The sequence below is a fragment of the Vigna umbellata genome, chromosome 10 (genome assembly GCF_029865625.1).
Source record: "Vigna umbellata cultivar VRB3 chromosome 10, Vumbellata_1.0, whole genome shotgun sequence".
Taxonomy (NCBI): domain Eukaryota; kingdom Viridiplantae; phylum Streptophyta; class Magnoliopsida; order Fabales; family Fabaceae; genus Vigna; species Vigna umbellata.
In genome coordinates, this window is record NC_142174.1 from 12,989,725 (window position 1) to 13,013,363 (window position 23,639).

Genomic DNA, 23,639 nt, shown 5'->3' on the forward strand with positions numbered 1-23,639 from the left:
ATATATATATATATATATATATATATATATATATATATATATATATATATATATATCATCAAAACCTAAATTTTTCAACAAAGAGAGGGAGTACGGAAAGGTGATATCTATGTTCTCAGATATAAGCCATTTTTCACTCATAAAAGTACTTTATCAAATTTATATAACCAGTATAACTTGTCAAAGAGGTATTTATGAAGGAGTAAAAAGTTTATGTGTAAAACCTTTTAATAATATAGTTGACAATAATATATGAAATGAGAGTTGATTTCTCTCAATCTTTATAAATACCCTTCAACAATTTTGGACTTTGCATGTAAATAAGCAGCATGATGTTTCTGCATTCTTTGTGGTTCATCCTGTTTGCAGCTTTGTTGGGTGGATATGCATTTGTCTTTGGATTTCTTTGGAGAGTGAATGAATGGTACTATGTTTCAAGGGTGGGAAGAAACATGCAACACCCTCTTCCACCCGGTCATCTGGGTTGGCCTTTCTTGGGAAACATGCTCACCTTCTTCAAAGCTTTCAAATCTGATCCTGATTTTTTTATCTATGATCTTGTTTTCAGGTATATCTTTTCTCTTCACTCCACACTTCACATAAAAAATGAGTCCACCATGGAAATGGCTGATCAACAAACTATGTATATATGTATATAGATATGGCAGGACTGGTATGTACAGAACATTCTTATTTGGAAGCCCTAGCATCATCGTATGCACCCCAGAGACATGTCGTAGGGTTCTCACAGATGATGAACAACTGAAGCTTGGATACCCTGCTTCCACCACCTCCCTCTTTGGAAAGAGATCGTTCCATGGCATCTCAAATGAGGAACACAAGCGTCTTCGTCGCTTAACCACCTCTCCCATAACTGGCCACGAGGCATTGTCCATGTACGTAGGTCTCATAGAAGATGCTTCTGTCAAACTGCTGGAAGAGTTGTCTAGCATGAGCACTCCTTCTGAGTTCCTCACAGAGTTGAGAAAGTTCGCTTTTAAGATCATCACCACCATTTTCATGGGCTCTGATGTTCACCATGTGGATCTTGGCTTGGTCGAAAACTTGTACAGAGATTTCAGTCGCGGAATTAAGTCACTGCCTATCAATCTCCCAGGCTTTGCATTCTATAAAGCAGTCAAGGTTAATTATTATTTTAAGCCTAGACCACAACCTTAATTAATCAAAATCAGGAACAACGTTTAGTTAATTAAGTAAATTAACTAATTTCTTGTGAAACTGGAGTGGGTAGAGATTGGTAACTGTCAATGCCAACTGGCGTGGAGAAGGAAAACAAATCCAACATGCTGTAACGTAATTCTATGATGTTGAATTTAGCAGTTAATCGCGGTTTTGTGATGGTGTCGGTTTTAATATTTAATGTATGTGTATTCAGGCACGAAAGAAGTTGACGAAGTTGCTGCAAGGTGTGGTGGAGCTAAAGAGAAGGAGCAACAGTAGAAAAAGAAAGACGAAAAGGGATATGATGGATTCATTGATGGAAGTGAAAGATGAAGAGGGTAAGCAGCTGGAGGACGAAGACATTATAGACTTACTTCTGGTGTTCTTGTTAGCTGGCCACGAAAGTTCTGCTCATGGAATATTGTGGACTATCATCTACCTCACACAACACTCACATTTCTTCCAAAGGGCTAAGGTTTTCATAGCTTTTTCATTTTTCTATATTGTTTATCAGGGGTTTTACTCACAGAACTTTGCACCTTCCAGAAAGAACAAGAAGAGATCATGCAAGCAAGACCCTCCACTCAGAAAGGACTGAACATAAAGGAAATTAAGCAAATGGAATATCTTTCAAAGGTATATAGATTTATATTTATATATATAAGTTCTTGATGGCATGTAATCTGTGTTTATGAGGGTCTGAATCATTAAGATGAGAAACGAAGCTGTTTAAATTTGAGAAAACTATATTCTGAATAGGTTATTCATGAGATGCTGCGCAAAACATCTATCTCGTTTGCGAACTTTAGACAGGCAAAGGTTGACCTCAGCATCAATGGTTAGTTTAGTTTAGTTATTCAGTGCCCATATTTTTCAGTATTTCTTACAACATTTGAAAATTTTCGTTCATTACAGTACCTTAGCATTCACGAAAAATGAAAAATTGCAGGTTTTACTATACCAAAAGGATGGAAAGTTCTGGTTTGGAACCGAGGGGTGCATATGGACCCTGAAACTTACAACAATCCAAAGGAATTCAATCCTTCCAGATGGGAAGTATGTATGATATATAGTAATTAATTTTTCAGAAAAAAAAAGTTCTTCCACTCATTCTTGAACTTGTGAGTTTGATTTTTGAGGAACAGAAGATGATATGTTATGTGTGTTAAAATTATGTATTCTGCAGAATAACACAGCAAGAGCAGGTTCTTTTATTCCATTTGGATTAGGAAGCAGATTTTGTCCTGGGAGCGACCTGGCCAAACTTGAGATCACCATTTTCCTCCATCATTTTCTTCTTAACTACAGGTTTCATCTATTTTTTACATATTTTTGAATTTTTTATTTTATTTTTTGTCTTAGAAGGTTAGTCAAAGGAAGCATTGTTTTATGTTATATTTGTTTGAATCTGATTGGTCTTAAACATTTGAATGGTGCAGGATGGAGAGAGTTAACCCAGATTGTCGAATCACTTATCTACCATTGCAAAGGCCCTTAGATAACTGCTCTGCAAGAATTATAAAACTCACATAAATCATTAGATACATATACTTCAAAATGATCGTGAAAAGTTAAAGGAACAAAAAAACTGTAGAAAGTTGCAAATAGTTTTGCAGAGCTTATATACGTGAAATGTAATATTTGTGATACTTTTAGAAAATAAAATGAGTAACTTATGTATTATATAATGGAGAAAGTTATGTAATTTTCGCTTTGGGTAGAAGAAAAATAGGGAGAGAAAAAGATGAAAAAGGCTTTGGTTTTTACTTTGACAAAAAATTCTGTAATTCCAATTTCTGTAGTTTTTATAATTTAATTAGTCCATATCATCATTCTTATTTCTTTTTGTACTATAGTATTCCATTTTAGCTAATTTAGGCCATTTGTTCCTTATACCATAAATATGCAATTAGTTTTACAAAAGTAATAAATCACTCGTGCAGGAAAATACTCATACTAACTTAAATCCTTAAAATTTGTCTTATATATTTATCTCCATCGGTCTTTATTTTAAAGCCAGTCTACTCTCTTTTGTCACTGTTTAACACCTGGCCCTGAAGATAATTTTAAATATTTTACATGATTTTTATAAAAAAAAAAAAAAAGGTGAGTTTGTAATTTCCTGCCTAAATTTGGGATAATATTAATAATGAATGTTTAATAATGATTCCATAGATCTAAAAATTTATAATTTATTAAGGATGAAAGGTCGAGTCTAACGGGCCAATCTTACGACCAGGCCAATCATGCGGGTTAGTTAGGTGAAACAGTTTAGTCGATAATTTATTTATGTCCTTTTAGCTTGGAATCCGTCCAAAAAGTTATCATTATGAGCCCAACTACATAAAGGATTGACATAACTCTGTATCCAAATCCTTAAGGCAATGACTTAATGGGTCTTTCATCTTTACATAATGCTCTACTTTCTCATTTCTATCCAATATGGGATTTAGACTCACACTTGGATTCTCAATAATCTCTCCCTCAAGGGTGAGTCCCTTCCACATAGGTACATTCCCCCTCTAGTGGAAGCATTCTCAACTAACCACAACCACGAGTAGCCATTTCCAACCGCCATTTATCTTAACGGAACTCGCTTATCTGAATACCTTTTGCCAAGAAGACTTTCGGTATAGGGACCATTATACTTGTCAGTCGCTCACCAAGACAAACCAACGACTCTGATACCACTGTTAAGTCTAACAAGGAGGAGGTTCACCAAAAAAATACAAACACCAATGAGATATGAGCCCAACCAGATAAAGGATTGACAATGAGTTATAATCCTCAACATGTTCTTAGTTAAGTGATTAAGCTTAAACAAATCATATTAACATGTTTTGTTACTCTTATAATTTATGATTATTTTTTAATATTTTGTTACTCTTATAATTTATGATTATTTTTTAATATGTAATTTCTGCCTTCACCTTGCTTACTCTTTTTCTCATATCTCTTTTAAAATATTAATTATCATAAAATTATTTTCAACCAAATTGACCATTCAAAAACTAATATTGATTTGAATCGATAGTTAATATAATTTAACTTTTACAAATCCTTTTAGTAGATAACATTTTTTCTTATCAAATAACAATTTATTAAGAGCTTGATAAAAATAATTGTATTTTATCGCTTTCAAAAAAGGAACATCATAAGGACGTGTCAAATCAAATATAGTTAGTTGAAAGAAAAACAAGTAATAAAAGACATAAAGAAAAACAAATAATAAAAGACATAAAGAAAAACGTCGATTATCTTTATATTAATTCATCTCTATGATATGATAAGATTTAAATTATGTTATATTATCAAATATTCCACAAACAAAATTATTTTATTATTATAGCTTTTTTTAGAATTTTTCAAATTTCAACTGTGATTATTTCTTACTTGTTTCATCAACCAAGACAGCAATCATTTTTTTCACAAATTCTATATATTCATTGTTAAGAGGTTAGAATAATTCAATTTTTTCACATCATTAATAAGGTGTGTAAGAATCAATCTCACGAATTCAATATTACTAATTGAGCTAAATAAATGCATTCGATCCATCACATTTTGATATGGAATAGGAGAGTTTGTTGGAACTCTTTTTCACAAATAAATTTTACATCATTTTATCATTTTAATAAAGTTATGGTAAACTTAAAATCAACTTTTTCTAATATGATATTAGAATTTTAGTAAATTTATTCGAGTTAAGGTGTAACTTCTAAGGTCACATCATACCCACAAAGGTCAAACATAAAAATATTTCTCTACAAGAAAACATAAACATACAGCCACAGCTTATATGAAGTATGGAAAGAGTCAAATTTACTCTTTTTTTCTTGAAACAGAATGTGTTCTTTCGAATGATGCATTTATGTTCAAAAACAGGTTTATTATTATGACAATATCATTATCTCTGTAATTAAAAAAAGAAACAGTTTTATTAAAGAAATCATAACGCAGAGACACTGAAAAGTGTCGGTGACAGAAGAGAAAAGCAGAGGAAGGAAAAATGGAAAGAAACAGTTCTATTGCATATTAAAAAAACTGTTCAGAAAGATAATAAGATGATAAACACATGAATAAAAGTGAGGAGCCAATCCAAACTTCAATGGCTAGCGTCTTCTTCCTCACAAAATTTTGTGTATTCCTTTGGACCCAACAACGACTCTAACTCAGAAGGATCACTTGGCTTTACTTTGATCATCCATCCATCTTCGTATGGGCTTGAGTTTACCTTAATTCAAATGCCAAAAATACAAAAATAACTATAAGTTTCTCATTACAAGAAAATAGTACATGCACAGTAAGATAATATGTATAAGCATGCATATATAAAAGTTCTTTTAATGTTTATAATAATCCTACTTAAAAAAAACAACTTGTAAGATAATATTTATAAGCATTTATACATATCTAATGGTGGGACTTAAACCATACTTAACATAATTATTGATTAACTTCCTGAGATAAAGTAGAAGAAAGAAACAGGGTTGTTAAAGGTTAGAATTTATCACCAGGCCAGGCTTTTCTGTGAGCTTTTTGTTAACCTCAACAACCTCCCCTGATATTGGAGAGTTTATATCACTTGATGCTTTCACACTTTCAACAGCTCCAAACCCAGAACTCTTGGACACTGTAACACCTGCTTCTGGCAGCTCCACAAACACAACCTCTCCAAGATGGCCCTGCAATTATTGCAAAGCTAAGTCTTCAAATAATGTCATGTTAGATATGTTAGATATTACTATGAACATTAATATCTCAACTAGAAGTTTCGTTGAAATTATATTGTAATACACGTAGAACTTGCACAAACAACTGTACAAGTTTTCTGCTAAATCGTAAGGAAGAAAGTTTTGTAACCAAAAAACACATAAGCCTACTGAAGTTGATGTTTGCGTAAGAAATAAGGAGAAGCAACCAGAAAACAAATAAAAAACGATAATTTAGTGTTGTCTGATTAAGTGCAGAAGGGGTGGAAGGAACGAACCTGGGCATGGTCAGTGATACCAATGGTGGCGACTGAGCCTTCGTGCTTGACCCACTCGTGTGATTCTGCGTACTTGAGTCCATCCAAGACTGTGAAAGAAGAAAAAAGAGTGTGACGATGATATTTTGATAGAGATATGAATGTGGAGAAAGAAGTGTAAATACCAGTAGATAAGCATCTGGAGAAAGAAAAAGGAGGAAGAAGATGGGGTCTGGAGGCAGAAGAGAGTTTGAGTGCATTGGCAGTGGAAGAAGCCCACATCCTGAGTGCCATTAGAGACAGAGATTGAGGTTGTGCTGTTGTCTCTGTTTCTGCTTATGTTGTAGGAGGGATATAATAGTAACAATATGACTGAAACAGTGCATGCAACTCTTCATATATTATCTTCGATGAATGGTCGGCAGCGAAAGCCTCATCCTCTTTATGTTCTGCCTTTTGCTATGTTATCCATCGACCATTCTCTTTCCACTACTCATATTAACCTTCATATTAAATCAAACTAACCCCTATATTCTTTATATATATATATATATATATATATATACTATTATATTATAAAAAAATGTTATTTTTAGGGTTTTTTTATGTTACTTTTAATTAATTATTTTTACTTTTTTATTTTATTCAAATAATTTTATTACGTAATAAGACTAGCAGGGGGAGCATGTGAAGTAATCTTTAAGAAAATATATTTATTTTACTATATTGAGGTATCTGTGCCATTATCGGATTAAAAAGCTTAATTGAATCCTTCTATATTTGCAACCACTGAAAAATTAAAGAACTAAAAGTATTGTAGATAAAAGTAAAGGGAGCCTCACATTCTTAGACGGCTCACTTGGCCCAAAAAAGCTTGGGCCATTTCTTTATGAACCCCATACTTCGGCTATTGCTTTCTGCACCTTGTCATATTTCTTCCAGCACCCTATCGCTTCCGGAATTTATTTTATGGAACACTATAAACAACTCTGAATTTTTTTTTCCAGAAAGCAATAACCCTCTCCTATTACAGAAAAATCAGGAACCTCTTTAATAGGGTGTAAGCAGAAATTTGATGGGGGTGTAGAAAGCAACACCCATACTTTTCATGTGCAGCCCAATGAAGTTGGTCAAACGATTAATCTTCCTCATAGCCTCGTCCTGATGTATGTGTTGGGTCATAAATGAATTCACCGAAGGAATAAGGCTGTTTCACCTTCAATCTCCAATCATTTCATCTTGCATTTTCAAATCTTTTTAAAATTTCAAATCTCTTTTTTGCAATTCAAAAAATCCTATAATCCATTTCTTGAGTTTCATCATATTTCGAAATTTGATGAATTTTTTTTATCGAATTTCAAAATTTGATGAAAGATTATTTTCTCCATCAAAATTTGAAATTCGATGAAAGATTTTTTTTCATCAGACTTCAAAATCTAATTAAATTTAAAAAAAAAAATTATCAAATTTTGAAATCCAATAAAAAAGATTGTAAAATTATTTTCAGAAAAGAAGCTTCTCCATGCATCTCCAAAACTTCACCCAACACCTTCAAATAATTCTATTTAGCACAATATTGGAAGTGCATGGTCAAACAACCAAAAAATAAAAGTATTCTAATTAGCACAATTCAAAAACTATTTTTCATTTTCATATTGTACAATTTTAAAAAGTTGATTTTTTATAACAAAAAACTTTTAGATTATGTTAGAATCTGTAATAAAAAAAATAATTTTCAGATATGTATTTTAAAGACACTTCCAAATTACATAATTCAAAACATTTTCTTATAAAAGAGTTAATTTTGAACTGTGAAATCTAAAAAAAAATCGTGAAAAAAAATATTTCAACTGCACAATCTAAAAGTAAAGAAAACCTCCAAATTTACACAATTTGAAAGTAAGCTAGGCTTTCAAATTACAAAATTCATTAGTTAAAAAAGTTTCCAAATTGTATAGTCACCACTTTTTAAGAACAAAATGGAAATTTTCATATATGTGAGAGTGCAAAAAGGAAATATGAGAATGCACAAAGAAATTCCCAAAAGTTTGTGCTCCATTGTATCTTGGGCCCACACGACTCTCATTGTTCCATTCTTCATGTCTATTATTTGTCACCTCTACTTATTTATGTAGATACTTCCACATACCTGTAAGTTGCGATGGGCTTTGGTTGACAAAATATTAACCAACATTAGTCTCAGCTTACCAATAATTTAGCAACAAATAAGGAACATGTCATCTTTTAATGCGCCACAATTTGTTTTACTAATGCTATTAGAGTGAAACAAAACATCTTGTATTTTATTTCATTAACATATTTCACCATTTATTAAATACTAAATATTTTTTATTTACAAAATAGAATGAAAAATGCTTGATAAGGGTATATTTGAGAAATGTATTGTAGAGTAAAATATTTTTCATTTAATTTTAAATAAATATATAGCATTCTATGTTCTTTTTATTACTATTGTTTAAATAATAATTATATTTTCTAATTTAAAAAATGTTTTATAAAAAAATTAAACACCTCCTAAATTATTGATTATTTTTTCTTTTCAAAATTCACATCTTGTTTATTGCTCTTCACAAAAGATTGTTAAGTGAAATTTTTAAATTTTTATCACAACTTTTCTTTATCACACAAAATAGCCTTTTAAAGTTTGGATATGTTTTTATTTTTAAAAATGAAGCAAATGTGTTACCTTTTATAAATTGTTATATATAATATTAAATCTATTTACTTATATAATGGCATATTTAAAAATGTACTTATCAACATTTAATTTTGTTTGAGTGAGTAAAAGAAGTAAAAACATATTCAAAAATAAAATCAAATAAGAAAATAGACAAAATCAAGAAGTAGAAAGCTTGAGAGAGAAATAAGAAAAAGTTTGAAACTTTGTTCTAAAAAGTTTTATTCTTTTTAACATTTCATTTAAGAGAAAAAATTACTTGACATTTCATATCTACTAATCAATAACATATTATATAATATTAACTCAGCTATTCAAAAGGAATGATATCATACTAACATATTACATAAGGAAACTACTCAACTATATACATAAATTCCCACAACACTCGACTTTACAATTAGGAACTACTATCTTAAGGATTAAACTGAAGGCTCTTCAACATCCTAAGATGCATCAAGTCGTACATCATCCTCTATTCACACCACGATGATGATTATTGTAAGAAGAAGGCACATAAGAAGACAATAAAAAAAATACGGTAAGCTAGTTAAGAAATAAATATAAATAAATACTAAATACACAAATCCATTTAATTAACACATTTATATATAAATACAGTTATTCACAAATTAACCCATACAATCAAACTTTTGTAGAGTAAATTTATCAAGATAAGTGCACTTAAGTTAAACTTGTGAAACCTTGCACTTGTGGTGATATATATTGCTTTATCGAGCTGCTCTAATAAGTTGTCTCGCGCAAGGTCAATTCATATAACAATCATAAAAACTCTAAAATCGTCTTTATGACAAGACCTCCCGTCACTCTCATCACTTAACCAATCTCATCTGCATGAGTATGAATGGTTAATAGAATTCATGATAGCTTTACAAAATGGATTAATCCTTACTCTCAAGAAACACATATTAAGTACAATTTCCTCCTTGCAAATGTCTCACAACTCATTTATTCATACATTTGATTCACTTTACAAACCAAATATAGTATTAAGATCACACTTGATATCATAAAATAATCACTCAAAGATGCAATGGTATCAGAGGTGTGCTCAACTCCAAGGATCTAATGCCTAGCGACGAAACCTAGTGCCTAGCAACAGAACTCCTAGAACACCTCTGGATGAATTTTAACGGTTGACATCCAACTACACAAGATGACGCCTAACAACACAAAAGTCAACGAGTTCACTGACTTTGGTTTTGCTCAACGGATCAAAGGCTCACCCAACAATAACCAAGTCAAGGAGCCACTATTAAAGTGGCACCCGGCTGCGCCATCTGCGCCTTACGCCTTGGAGCGAAAATGCTCCAAACTTTGAAATTTTAACTGCACCCAATGCTTTATTCTACCACCCAATGTCATGATGGAAAACATAAATTGAATGTGAAAAAATATAACTTGCACAATTAACTCTAATTGATACCTTTATCATTCTCTTTAGTTCAAATATATGTAAATTAGTCTTTAATTAACACCAATTAAGTTAATTGTTCAATTTAGAATTACTTCATTCCATTTCAATATAAAACCACAATTCATCAAAATTTCAACAACACATACAACACCAATATAACTCATAAATTATAGTGTTTACACATTAACTTTTATTAAGTAGTACCATAACACCAAAATTGTCACACCATCAACATGCATTACTCAATTCAAGCAAGCAAAACTAAAAAATTAAGATCATAGACTAGCTTCCTTACCTGGTAAAATGTTCCCCAAATTCTAAAATGACACACAAACCTTAAAGCCCATAGGACACTTTATTTAAAATTGCACACAGGTCATTATTATTATGATCACTAATTAACAGATAACCATATTGAAAATTAAAAGAGCACATGCAACCCAAAAACAGGGTACACATTCAAGAAGATGACATATTTGATGCAATGAAAGCTGAAAAATATTAACTTATTTGAATAGAAGAACTAATCGATTAGACATGAAAGACTCGTCGTAAGGATTGTACTAACCGTCTTCGATCTTCAAATTGGATAACACAAAGTGAGAAATGAGAGAGAATTCAGAAAACTCTAAAAAATAATGCACTCTTTTAAAAAATAATAAAACTCGTTTATCAACTTTTTATTTATATTAAATATCTTAATCTTAAAATAATTAAATCTAACTATTTTAAAAACACTATCAATCATAAAATATCATTTTATAATTTTTTACACTTTTATTTATATTTATTGTGTTGTATTACCCATTCATGAATTATAGAAGAAGAAAAAATCATCTTAAGCTTGTAAATAATCCATGTAACATAAGTTTTATTACATGAAGTTACATGCTGTATAAATAGTAAATTTCAAATATACAAGTTGAATGCAATAACTCTATGCTAAAAGGAGTGATAAACATTATACTCTAACAATAAGTTATTTAATTACTTCAAAAAGAATAAAAAAAATTAGAAATTAGTGTAGACTAGTTGCGAGATGCTTTATTTTCTTCTTCTATACACTAAATTGTATAAGAAACATTCTTTTAAATTATTATATGAAAGAAAATATATTAAAATAAATATATATTTGTCTGAGAGCTTTATTCTTTAAAAAATTTACAATTTTCACCTTTCTTTTTCTTTTCTGGTTTATTTTTTTATTTGATTCTTGTAGTTTTAAAAATGATAAGTTTTTTACGAGACATTTTACAGTTTTTAAAAATGATAAGTTTTTTATCGATCTCTGTTAAATATTAGAAATATGTATACCTTATTTGGTATTAAATAATATACATTTAAGAATTAGTGTTAAAAATATTTAATAATATATAATATTATTTTAAAAAATTAATTAAATTATTTTTTATGGATATAAGAAATTATAATAATATTTTGTATATTACCCACAAACCCGACAAGGATGACGTCAAAGTAGGAAATGGTGGACCTAAGTTTCAGCAACTCTGTCAAAGGTCGTTGACCAACTGATACATGTCCTGGACCCATGTCCCCAAATAAATCATACTGTTCACATTTTTTTAATTTCTTCACTTTAACTCTAATTTTAAATGTTTATAAGTGATATAAATTTATTAAAAAGTGATATATAATAAAATAATTATATTATTTTAAAACACTCAAAAATAATTTTATATTTTGGTGTTAAAAATGTTCTCATATTGAAAACTATTATTTTCACAATAATTTCTTAAAACTTGGTATAAATTTAAGAAGATAATTTATTAAATCATTTAATTTGTATGAACTATTTTATTGGCTAAAGAAGAATCACGCTCAGAGTAGTTGACATCATTGTCCACGAGTTCTTAAATCCATTGAAAATTCTCACAAACAATGAGAAACTATACGAATTTTGTAACGTGTCAATCGCTAACATCCTCAACCATTCTAAGTTGAGACCCAGATGTACATGAAAGATTAGAATCTCACACGTATTCTTATGACAAAATAATTAAATATAAATATAATATACATAGTGAGGGTACTGTAACAAATGAGGATCAAGAATTTTCAACGGAATATGACATATGATATCATATTCGGTATCACGTTGACATATGGCTTCTCATAAATTTTAAAATTAGTTATTATATTTTACCTATTTATATATATAAAAATAGAGGGACTGTGGATTTTATTTTAGTATAAGAAAAATAATAAAAATGATAAAAATAAAAAAGGTAAAAAGTTCATAACAGTGTCGTGACTTTGAATCATGCTTCTCGTCGTTTAGCTTCATGCGTCCCTCCAACCAACAAACTCTTTGACTTGCAGAGATGAGAAAGAGACAGATCTTGATATTATATGACAACATGTTTATTTAGGAGTGTGTAAAATATATTTTTGATATTTATGTGTTAATTTGTACATAAATTTACAATTGTTTTTTTTTCTTCATATTTTAAAAGATATTATCCAAGAAATTAAATTTAATAAATTTAAAAAAATATTTAAGTGGGTGTGACATAAATGGATGAATCTTACACTTTTTGTGTGAATCTTTGTTAAAAAAGCATAAGGTAAAGTAGTAAAATGAGGGCACTAGGACTTTGATTGAGACTTTGGAAGTAGATTCTGGAATTCAAACTTCAAAGTACCTATTCTGTCATGCATACTTACTAACTGCTCCCAATCACATTTCACATGCTACTATATGCTGTGTGAGATTCCTTTGCATATTACTATAATGTAATTAAGCTATTTCATTCAATATAAAACTGCTCAACACTGAAAATTAATTAAGTATTCATTCAAATTCAAATAATAAATAAAAAAAACACTGTTATTTTATCATATACAATATATACTAATATACAATTCAATGCTCTTATTTTATATATAAAATTTATAGTTGTGTTTTTTTTAATTATATTTAAAATTTTAAAATTATATTACTTGGTTACTTATACCATCATGATAAAGTAAATTACTCTATAATCTGCCATATTGTTGCTTTTCTAATTATATTTTTCTTGAAGACTTTTACAATATATAAAAATAAAAACTAAATAGTAATGAAATGATATCTTATCAGGAAATAAAATAGTGCAATAAAGTAAACTTTAAAAAGTATAATACAGTCAAATTTATTTATCGATAAAATATTATGCATATTAATAGTATGAATAAATTATATATTATTATTTACTTATAAACTATGAAAATTTATTATTTTCATAATCATTTTTTAAAAATTAAACTGAAAATAATTTGCATTGTTTAAGGGTGTAAGTGATAACATCATTACTTAATATTTAGATTATTTTTCTAATAATTGAATGTTGAATTAAATGTAGTTACATCTCATATAAAAGATATTACCTAAGATTAATTAATGTGAAAATGATTTGTTTCAATTTAATGTGAAATTAAAACAATTTTTCATGTAACTTGTTATTCTCTATTTGGATAATCGGTATTCGAATTAATCAAATATACATGTTAAAATACTACTCTGATATTTAAATTAGTTCAATTTCGATCGATTAAATAATTATATTATAATAAATGTGTAGTAAAAGAATTTCATCAATCGTATATTTATTTTGTATTCTAATTTTGTTTATGAACTTTTGATTAAGGTCAATTTAATCACAACCTAAATTCGTTTAAATTTGATTATTGACATATTTAGATTAATTAAAATGATTAGTAGATCATGATCAGTACTTACTGTCAATAAATATAATATATTATTAATATTTAAATCATGAAATAAATATTTAAATGTAAACAAAAAATATATATATGAAATTATAATAATATTGAATTGTGAGTGGACCCTTGTTATATTGAAATTGGCTTTCAAAATTTATACACATTGTTCATTAAAATACAATAATATACTTATATTGTTTTAAAATATGAGAAATAAAAAAATGTTTGATATCTATTTTTGTCTTCTAGTTTGTTAGTTTTGTTCATGGTCAGTTGTTCAAATGGTCTTATCTTTTGTAAAAATGATTCAATTTGATCTTTTTTGCTAATTTGGATTTAAAACCCTAACATGTAATGTTGCCCTTAGCCAATTTTGAATGACTTGTTCAGTTTTGTAATAGGTGGTCACTATGACAATGTTAAAAGGTTTTTATATATTTTTTTATTTTATTCTTAATAGATTATCATCTTCTTCTTTCTAAACACATTGTCAGCCACCACTACTCGCAACTAAAGCACCACTGAAAATCCCAAACCAAACCACCATCAAATAACCACAACTGAACCATCATCCTCCAAATGAAAAAAATTACAGAATCCCAAATCAAAACCCTAGTCTTATATCGTGAGATCAAAACCTATAGAGAAGAATAAAGAACAGAAACCCCAAATAATATAACTAAATCAAAATTCTAGCTTCAAATTGCGAGATCAAAACCTGTAGAGAATAATCAAGAACAAAGCCCCCAAATAATAGAACCCAAATCAAAACCTTAGCTCCAAGTCGTAGATCAAAACTTGTAGAGAAAAATAAAGAGCATAAATCCCAAATAACACAACCCAAATCAAAACCATAACCCCAAATTGTAAGATCAAAACTTGTATAGAAGAATTAAGAACAAAAACCCCATATAACAAAACCCAAATCAAAACTCTAACCCCAAATCGCGATATCAAAACCTGTAGAGAAGAAACCCCAAATAACAAAACCCAAATTCAATCTAGTCAATCACGACTCCTAACCAGAAAAGGAGAAGACGATCCCTAACTAAGATAAAGGAGAATAAGAAAACCCTACAAAACCTAGAGGGACACCTTAAGACTGGGTCTGTCCGAGAACAAAAATCAGAAGGGGGAGAATAATTATAACGGAAAAATTTTAATTAAGGCCAAATACTTTTAACATTGTCACCTCAATTGGGTTGATTTTGCCAGTATATGTGTTGTTAGCGTTTTAAACAATGTGAAAAAAAAAAGAACAAATTGAATCATTTTTACAAAAAAGATGAAATCACTTTAAATAACTAAAAAAATAGAAAAAACATTTAAACAAAACTAACAAAAGAAAAGTAAAATAGGTATTAAATCTAAAAAAAATAACCTTTTAAAGATAAAACTCAAACAACTACTAAATTTGACAACACAAAAAAATGGTAATATCAAACAACTACTAAATTGATTATAACTTTTTTTACTTGCTCATTAAGTTGGTAATATCATCTAAAAAAACTAGTTTAAAATTTGAACTTTACTCTTTTATTGTGAATGCTTTTAACCATCGAAATTTAAATAATTTATTAATAATATTTGAATTATGACAATTTTTTTTATAAGAATAGGAAATACATTTTATTTGAATAGATTTTTTTAATGATTTATCAAAACAATATTACAAAATAAAATAAAAGATAAATTTCTTACACGTACTATATATTTTGGTTCTCATAAAATCAGTAGTCAAGATCCATCAAGGTCTTGGTATAACTTTTATTAAATTAACTTTGTCAAATTTTATATTTTTTAAGTATTTATTTTGTATAAAATATATCAATATGTATATTATGGTTTTAACTTACAATAATACACGGTGAAACAAATAAATAGTTAGGATTGCTAATACATGAAGTCAATAGGGTTTTATTGTTGAGAATTATGAAAAAGTTTAGTATGTATTTCTTTTTTTTCATCTGTCTAAGTTAAATTTAAACGATTCGAAATTTTGTTTAATAAAAGGTGATAAATGATAAGAAAATAATTATTATAACAAATGTTTAAATATTTTATCTTCTCAATATAAATTTATTATGAATAGGGTAAATAGTTAGTAACATAATTATAAATCAATTGAACAATTATTATCACTTAATTTTTATATATATATATATATAGTAATACTATAATTAATATTAATTATCTTTGCATAAAGTTATTGTAAATTAAATAAATAGTGAGTTACATAATTCAAAAAGTCATTAAATTTGGTAATATCAAACAATTTATTGATGTGAATTAACGTAAAGTTTATGTTTCTCTATTCTGATGAGATCATTCATTTAAATATGATAAAAAATTGATTGTTGAGTTTGACGGTTTTATTTGAGTATGTGAAGGATGGACCATCTGTCTTATTATACTGAATATATTATAAAATAATAAAATGTTCAAATTTCAATAGACGTTTCTAATTTGATTCTCGATGAAGATAAATATGCATGAAAAATAATTAATGGACCACAGTTTATTTTTGTTTTTAATTAATTATAAAGAGTTGATTAAGAAGCCAACAGAAATTACATGAATTGTCTAAATTATCCTTACTCACGCCTGGTATGCTAAACTTATTTAAGTTTCTTTGAAAAATTATTTTAGAAATTTAGACATGATAATTTATTTTTCCAGATTAAAATCCGATTTAAAGAAGTCAACAAAGACCATGGACATTTACTACTGCTATTATATGAAGCTTTAAAAATGCCTTTTGTTTTTCTTCTTTTTCTTTATACAATATTGCACACTTTATTCTGCTCTGACACTTGTAAAAAATGTCAAAGGACAGATACTTGTTTTAAAATAAAGTTTCATACCGTCTTCTTAAACCGCGTATGTCCGCTGAATAAAACAGAAAATATTTTTATCATCCAAAAATGAGAAAATAATGTATTAGTATATTCAATTATATTTTCCGTATTTTAATAATTTTAAAATGGAGTTACTTAAAAGTGAATGCAGTATTTGAATGGTGTGGAATTGTAAAGGTTTATGTAGATGATAAATAATTAAAGTGTGATTAATGTTTGAATTAAGTTTAATGAAAGTATGATTAATAACAGAAGTAGCAATAAATAAGGTATAAAAGTATTTATGAAGGATGAGCTGTGGAAGAGGCGTTTGAAAAAAAAGAAAAAGAAAACTGGAAGAAAAAGAGTAATTGCGGAGATGCCAGCTCACATAACCGTCAAACTCGGACAGTGCCAACAAAGGGCACAGAAGACAACAAATATTTTGATTTGAAAAAAAAACGGAAAAAAAGGATATAATATTATTTAGAATATTATTATTATTTAAGTGGGGTGTATTATTTTGATGTGTGTAAGTAAGTAAGAGAGTGAGTTTGTATTGTTTTGGGTTGCTGGTTCTGAGCATAGTTGTTGTTTGTGTGTTGGTTTTGAATTTATTTAATTGTGTTGTGGAGAGAAGGTGAATTAGTAGAGTGAGTTTTGTTGGGTGGGGTTTGGTTGGGGGAACTCAAATGTGATGGGAAGCAATGGACTCTGCAATCTCTTTTCATGCTTCAAGGCATCTTCCAATCATGGCCATGGTGGCCATGGTGGCCATGGCCATAACCATAACCATAACCAGAGCCAGTTGGTTTTTGCGGAGACAGAGCCATTGGACGAAACCCTAGGCCACTCTTTCTGCTACGTCAGATCCTCCGCGCGCTTTCTCTCTCCCTCTCATTCCGATCGCATCCTCTCTCCCTCCAACTCTCTCCGCTTCTCCCCTTCTCATCGCTCCGATTTCCCCGAAACCGCATTCAAGGCCATTTCCGGAGCCTCGGTCAGCGCCAACAGTTCCGTGCCCAAAACCGTGCTCCAGTCCGAGGATGACGACACCACCGTCAATGGCTTCAGAGGAACGGCTTCCTTCAGCGCTCTCCCTCTGCAGCCCGCTCCCAGAGGAGGAGAAACTGCTCCCTCTGAGAGAGAGCGGAAGGCGTTCTTTCTCTCGGGGCCAATTGAGAGCGGCGCGCTCTCGGGACCCCTCGACGACTCCGTTTCGAGCTCTGCGGGAGTGCCCTTCTCTGCTCCGCTCGGTGGTGGAGTGTATGTGAAGAAGAAGCGGAAGAAGAGCATTGCCGGGTTGAGAAAGGCCTTCCAGCGGAGTCTCTCGGAGAAGAAGCGGCCTTGGGTGGTGCCTGTGGGGCGGAAGGGGAAGACGGAAGCGACGAGTGAGACGGAGAACGAGAGCAATGTGCAGTGGGCGCTGGGAAAAGCGGGGGAGGATCGTGTGCATGTCGTTGTATCGGAAGAACAGGGTTGGTTGTTCGTAGGGATATACGACGGTTTCAATGGCCCTGATGCGCCAGAGTTTCTCATGGGTAATCTTTACCGTGCCCTTCACAAAGAGCTCCAGGGTTTGTTTTGGGAACTTGAAGAACCGCAGTCGCAGGTGCAGGGAACTAACCCTGCACCTGAGCTGGAGGATAATGAAGCTGAACCCCGGAATGAGGTGGAGGTGGAGGAAGACTCTAGTTCTCTCCGAGGATCGGTTAAGAGAGTGACGTTTCAAGCGGAGGGGACTGAAAGTAGGAGGAGAAGGCTGTGGGAGTTTTTGGCTGAGGAGGATGATGCGGAGAACGGGCTCGATCTTTCCGGGTCTGATAGGTTTGCGTTTTCGGTTGATGATGCGCTCAGTGCTAGCAAGGAGGGTTCGGGAGGTAGTAGACGGTGGTTGATTTTGTCTAAGTTGAAGCATGGGTTGTCGAGGCATAAAGAGGGTCACGGGAGGAGTTTGTTGCCGTGGAGCTTGGGCGTGGGGGAGGAGAAAGAGAAGGTTGAGGTGGAAAATCCAACGACGGCAGAGGAGGAGGAGGAGGAGAAGGGTCACGGTGGGAGGAAGCGAAAAGTGGGGCCTGTGGATCATGAGTTGGTTTTGGGAGCGTTGTCTAGGGCGCTTGAGATGACTGAGCTTGCTTATTTGGATATGACGGATAAGCTGATTGATACCAATCCGGAGCTTGCTCTGATGGGGTCGTGTCTGTTGGCTGTGTTGATGAGGGATGAGGATGTTTATGTTATGAACGTGGGGGATAGCCGCGCCATTGTGGCACATTATGAGTGTGAGGAGGTTCACGCTACTAGTAAGGAAACGGGAAATGGTGGAGGCATTGGGTCAAGCGGGGAGTGCATAGTGGAGGAGTCTTCGGCTCCAGACGAAGGTGGTGTCGTGTTAGGAAATGAGGGTCCTGCTAGGGAACGGAGGTTGGTTGCATTGCAGCTGTCCACTGATCACAGCACCAGCATTGAAGAGGCAAGTTTGTAATTGGGCCACATTCTCTGTTTTCCTTCGGACTGTCACATTGCAATACTTCTTGTCTTGTTTTTGTCTGTACTTATTCATCCTTCGTCTGATGATATATTTTCTACATTCTAACACATGGGTGCAAGATTTCATGGTTAATTATAAGGCTTCAGTATCCTTCAATTGTTCTGTATTTCCTTTGGTAGCTTTCTGGAATATCATACTGTATTCATATATTACTAATGATGCTGCATTTTCCCTTTAGGTTTTACTACTGCTCTCTTCGTGTGATGTGTGTGCTTGTCTTAGCATATCCCAAAGACCAGGGATGAGATTGTCTCTTGAAGATTTGATCCAAATTCAGCATTCTTTGTTTTTATTTTTTTATTTTATGTGGCATGTTATTTTTCACTTTGTAGCTTTCATTTACGAGTCATGTGAGTGTTATATTGAATTTAGATTTTTTTTCTTTGTGCTTATTTGCGGTGTGCTTAATTTTAGAAGTTCTGCCACTATTAGTTTTATTTCCTTTTCATCCAATCATGTCCTGATCAATTCGTATTGGATGTCTGAAAATTGAAGCTTAATGTTTTGCAGGAAGTTGTTAGAATTAAGAATGAGCATCCTGATGATAGCCATTGTATTGTGAATGATAGAGTGAAAGGCCGTCTTAAGGTTACTAGAGCTTTTGGTGCTGGATTTTTGAAACAGGTATGGTGCCTTCAAATATTTAAAATACTTGTACTAATATTTCATTCTTGTTTACTTTTGACTGTCAGATACGAGAAGCTTATTGACTTTGATATCCACTATTATGTAATAGGAGCATTGATTGTTATTCTTGGGCACTGTATAATCTATTTACAATGTATTCGGTCTGTATAAAAATTTTCTTTGGATAGAACAGGCTAGGACTTAGTGTCAACAAGAAAAGCTTACATGAAGTTTAAATTATTTTGGATAACCTGCAGAAAATTGTTTTTAATTTTGGACTTGGAGAAATAGTGCATAGCTTTTATGTGTATTCATCTTTTGTGATGGTGTTTAGATGTGTGGTTGGGTCATCCTAGCTTTAAGACTTGGTTTTAGAGTAAGCCAAACTTCCTACTCTGGCTATGGAGAGACATTTCATTTCATGCTACCTGACTTTTTTTAGTGCCTACGGCACTGCTGCACATGGCCATTCTCATTCACACGAAATGGAATCCTGCTTGTTTATCATCCCTCTTGTTCAAGGAAGCAATTCTTAGACTTAAATATTGTAAGAAAATTATGCTGACTTGATATTTTCCGTGTTTCTGCAGCCAAAGTGGAATGATGTGGTGCTGGAAATGTTTCGTAACGAATATATTGGCACTGCTCCATATATATCCTGCTTCCCTTCATTGCGTCACCATAGATTATGCCCTAGAGATCAGTTCTTGATCCTCTCATCTGATGGTTTGTATCAATACCTAAGCAATCAAGAAGTGGTTTCTCAGGTCGAGAGCTTTATGGAAAAGTTTCCGGATGGAGATCCTGCCCAGCATTTAATAGAAGAGCTGCTCCTACGTGCTGCCAAGAAGGCTGGTAAAAAGATCTTCTTCTCACATGAATCTTTCTTAGATCTTTGCATATGCTCATGTGAACATGTTAAATTTGTCTTACGACAAAAATGGAGGAAATTACAATTAATTTATAAATTTGAATTGATACTTCATTTATATAATTAGTAAAAGCATGTCTTCTCCCAATGTTTGTTCAAAAATAGTCGAACATTAAAACTTCTTGGTTAAAGTGTAACTTTGGTCCCCTTTTAATTTGTACTATGTCATTTTGGCTGTTTCCCTTTTTTCTCCCGTGATTTTAGTCAAGATTTGCAATTTTGGTTTATTTCTCAATTGTGCACAAGTGGTTATTTTTTCTTTTATTTTGGTCTAATTGAATCTTAGATCTAAAATAATTAATGTTTTCAAAAGTGAAAATTGGATCAAAATTGTGATTTTTTTTAAATGTGGGGGACTAAAATTGCTGAAGAAGATCGTGAGGACCAAAATTACATATCAAGAATTAATAGTGAACTAAAATAGTAATTTTGTCAAACTTTTTTATTGGTTGACTTGGGGACCTATGCATATACTATATTTATGGCCTAGTCATTACGTATGTGATGTGACTCTTCCTTTTGACATCGAGGATATATTTATTTTAACTGGATTTTGCCCGAAGAACAAAGTAATGGATATTTTAAGTTGTTTACACAAAAGTTGCAGTGTATATATTTTGGAAAATTGAATGAAATGTATCCCCCCTTATATCTCGAGCAGTGATTTAATATATGGTTATCTTTTGTCTTTAACTGCTGTTTCGCGTCGTATTTTTGAGCCATTTTTCTTTTTGAAAAACTTGTTTCAATAATGTGTTGTCTTAGTAGTATTGTGTTATTCATTGGGTGCTGCTATAATAGTATGTTTGATATCTTGACTTTCTGGGGGCACTGCTTTACGTGTTTGTGAGCACCTATTATACAATTTTTTATTCTTTAGAAGTTATCTGACTTTACATATTCACATTTTTTTATATCTATATTATCCCTCTTATGGACGGATCTTAGAGGGTTTTCTTTTCTATGTGCATAGGATTGGTTGGTTCTAGTAGAGAAAAGGTTTGATCCCAGTGGTCAGTTTGTATTTTACAACCCCAGCCTATGGTAGGGGTTAAGTTAGCTAACACAAGGAAATATGATAGAACAAGAAAATTATTGATGCAATATTGGAATTAAGTGTTTGCTCAAATGATTGGGCTTGTCAACTACTGCTTATAGATTTAGAGTAGTGATTTTAAACTCAATGGTTGCAGGAATGGATTTCCATGAGTTGCTGGATATACCTCAAGGAGATCGGAGGAAGTATCATGATGATGTGACTGTAATGGTGATATCACTTGAAGGAAGAATCTGGAAATCATCAGGGAAGTATCCATGAGACCTTGCTCAACTCAAAGTCGACCCATTTTTCGATGTTCATTCTGGTCTTGCAACATAAGTTGTGAATAGAAGAACCGTACATTTCATTGGCAAGAAGCCGCCGGTATAGCTCTATTCAGACTTGGTAGATGCGAAATGCAATTAAAATGAGCTTAGGAATGGGCATTGTGGACCGATTTTGGGAAGTCTCTTTAGGAGAAAGAACCATGTAAAGCCTTTTAAACTGTTCTCCTTTTTGTTCCGTCATCGTAGTCAATTTCTTTTCCCATCTATTATCCAGGTTTATAGAGATGAAAAATGATAGAAATTTTTAGTAGCGGAGGCCTTTTCCATTCTTTCTTTTTTTGCTCCTTTTCTTTCTCTGGTTCGAGCCAAGAGATGTGGGTGTATATTGGTGGGGATACAAATGTACTGACTGAGCTTAGAGCAGTCACTAGTAAGAGAAGAAAATATGTAATTGAAGGTGGATTCCAACCATTGCAGATTAACATGATTCGGAATTACAGCCTCAATCTAATTATTGCATTTAAGTTTTAGAATGAAATATTCCCTGCCGAAAACTAATATCCTGTTTGGTTTTGAGGAAAGCAGTAAAGAGGATAGGATTAAAGAAGAAAGAAATAAAATTCAACTTCTAATTTATGAAAAAATAAAAATGAAGGTATTTTAAAAAGTTGTATAATTTGATTGACTTGATAGAAATTAAAGAGAGATACAAAGGGAAATAGAAATAAAACCGTTAGTTTCAATCAGTAAAGTGTTACAGTGCCATTTACCAATGCAACGGATTCAAAGATGCAGGTAACCTAACATTAATAAATAAATGAAAGTTTAAATGTATTACTAATAACAAAATAATAAACGAATTTTAATTTCAATTTTTTTAACAAAACAGTTTTCGTGTCAAAAAGTTTAAATGTTATTTGTAGTATTTAAAATACGCATATTTTTAAGTCAACAAAATAAGGAAGGTATCTAGAAGCTATATAAAAACATTTTATAACAAACCAAGGGCAGGAATAACCAATAAAATGCTATCACATTTTCTTACTAATGGATAACTAATGCATCTATATTGGGTGTGTATGCTTTCCCTGTAATATTTGCCAGACCCTCATTTTTTGGCAAGTCATGTATGACATGTTTTGACCCAGTAATATGGCTTCACTTATGGGAATCACATACATGCTTGCAACTGTTAATTTTCAAAAGAAAATTCTGTGTAATAACTACAAACTTAACTTCAAGCCCAAATTGTTAGATTTGTTATCGCTATGAACTCCATGTAACTTTTGGATTAAGAGTTGTTAGAACCAAATTGGCTTTGCAGAAGTGATTGTTTCGATTTTGTTGTTTGAAGCAG

The 23,639-nt window shown here is 31.5% G+C and overlaps 3 protein-coding genes across 3 annotated transcripts; 2 read left to right on the top strand and 1 right to left on the bottom strand.

The window, feature by feature from the left end:
• The first annotated feature begins 314 nt into the window (after nucleotides 1–314).
• LOC124823460 (7,8-epoxymelianol synthase CYP88A154-like) lies at nucleotides 315–2,990 on the top strand. The gene is made up of 8 exons (XM_047295661.2): nucleotides 315–568; nucleotides 660–1,143; nucleotides 1,397–1,657; nucleotides 1,729–1,818; nucleotides 1,942–2,020; nucleotides 2,132–2,238; nucleotides 2,369–2,490; nucleotides 2,622–2,990. The coding sequence occupies exons 1-8, from the start codon at nucleotides 330–332 to the stop codon at nucleotides 2,713–2,715; spliced, it is 1,476 nt and encodes a 491-aa protein (XP_047151617.1). The 5' UTR covers nucleotides 315–329; the 3' UTR covers nucleotides 2,716–2,990.
• Nucleotides 2,991–5,192: 2,202 nt separating this feature from the next.
• LOC124823478 (Single hybrid motif superfamily protein) lies at nucleotides 5,193–6,534 on the bottom strand. The gene is made up of 4 exons (XM_047295685.2): nucleotides 6,337–6,534; nucleotides 6,173–6,261; nucleotides 5,697–5,867; nucleotides 5,193–5,416 (listed from the first exon to the last, which is right to left on the bottom strand). Exons 1-4 carry the CDS (start codon nucleotides 6,443–6,445, stop codon nucleotides 5,288–5,290), a joined length of 498 nt encoding a protein of 165 aa, XP_047151641.2. The 5' UTR covers nucleotides 6,446–6,534; the 3' UTR covers nucleotides 5,193–5,287.
• Nucleotides 6,535–17,381: 10,847 nt separating this feature from the next.
• Nucleotides 17,382–22,776, top strand: LOC124823479 (protein phosphatase 2C 29-like). The gene is made up of 4 exons (XM_088100804.1): nucleotides 17,382–19,324; nucleotides 19,913–20,022; nucleotides 20,616–20,880; nucleotides 22,150–22,776. Exons 1-4 carry the CDS (start codon nucleotides 17,545–17,547, stop codon nucleotides 22,272–22,274), a joined length of 2,280 nt encoding a protein of 759 aa, XP_087956930.1. The 5' UTR covers nucleotides 17,382–17,544; the 3' UTR covers nucleotides 22,275–22,776.
• Nucleotides 22,777–23,639: the final 863 nt, after the last annotated feature.

What these genes read in the sequence shown, in the direction of transcription:
- LOC124823479 (XM_088100804.1), top strand. Translation starts at nt 17,545, where the DNA reads ATGGGAAGCAATGGACTCTGCAATCTCTTTTCATGCTTCAAGGCATCT. An exon ending in CACCAGCATTGAAGAGGCAA is followed by an intron (nt 19,325 to 19,912) that starts GTTTGTAATTGG and finishes TTTTGCAGGAAG; the next exon opens with TTGTTAGAATTAAGAATGAG. An exon ending in GTGCTGGATTTTTGAAACAG is followed by an intron (nt 20,023 to 20,615) that starts GTATGGTGCCTT and finishes GTGTTTCTGCAG; the next exon opens with CCAAAGTGGAATGATGTGGT.
- LOC124823460 (XM_047295661.2), top strand. Translation starts at nt 330, where the DNA reads ATGATGTTTCTGCATTCTTTGTGGTTCATCCTGTTTGCAGCTTTGTTG. An exon ending in CATTCTATAAAGCAGTCAAG is followed by an intron (nt 1,144 to 1,396) that starts GTTAATTATTAT and finishes ATGTGTATTCAG; the next exon opens with GCACGAAAGAAGTTGACGAA. An exon ending in AAATGGAATATCTTTCAAAG is followed by an intron (nt 1,819 to 1,941) that starts GTATATAGATTT and finishes TATTCTGAATAG; the next exon opens with GTTATTCATGAGATGCTGCG.
- LOC124823478 (XM_047295685.2), bottom strand. Translation starts at nt 6,445, where the DNA reads ATGGCACTCAGGATGTGGGCTTCTTCCACTGCCAATGCACTCAAACTC. An exon ending in CTCCAGATGCTTATCTACTG is followed by an intron (nt 6,262 to 6,336) that starts GTATTTACACTT and finishes CTTCTTTCACAG; the next exon opens with TCTTGGATGGACTCAAGTAC. An exon ending in TCACAGAAAAGCCTGGCCTG is followed by an intron (nt 5,417 to 5,696) that starts GTGATAAATTCT and finishes ATTTGAATTAAG; the next exon opens with GTAAACTCAAGCCCATACGA.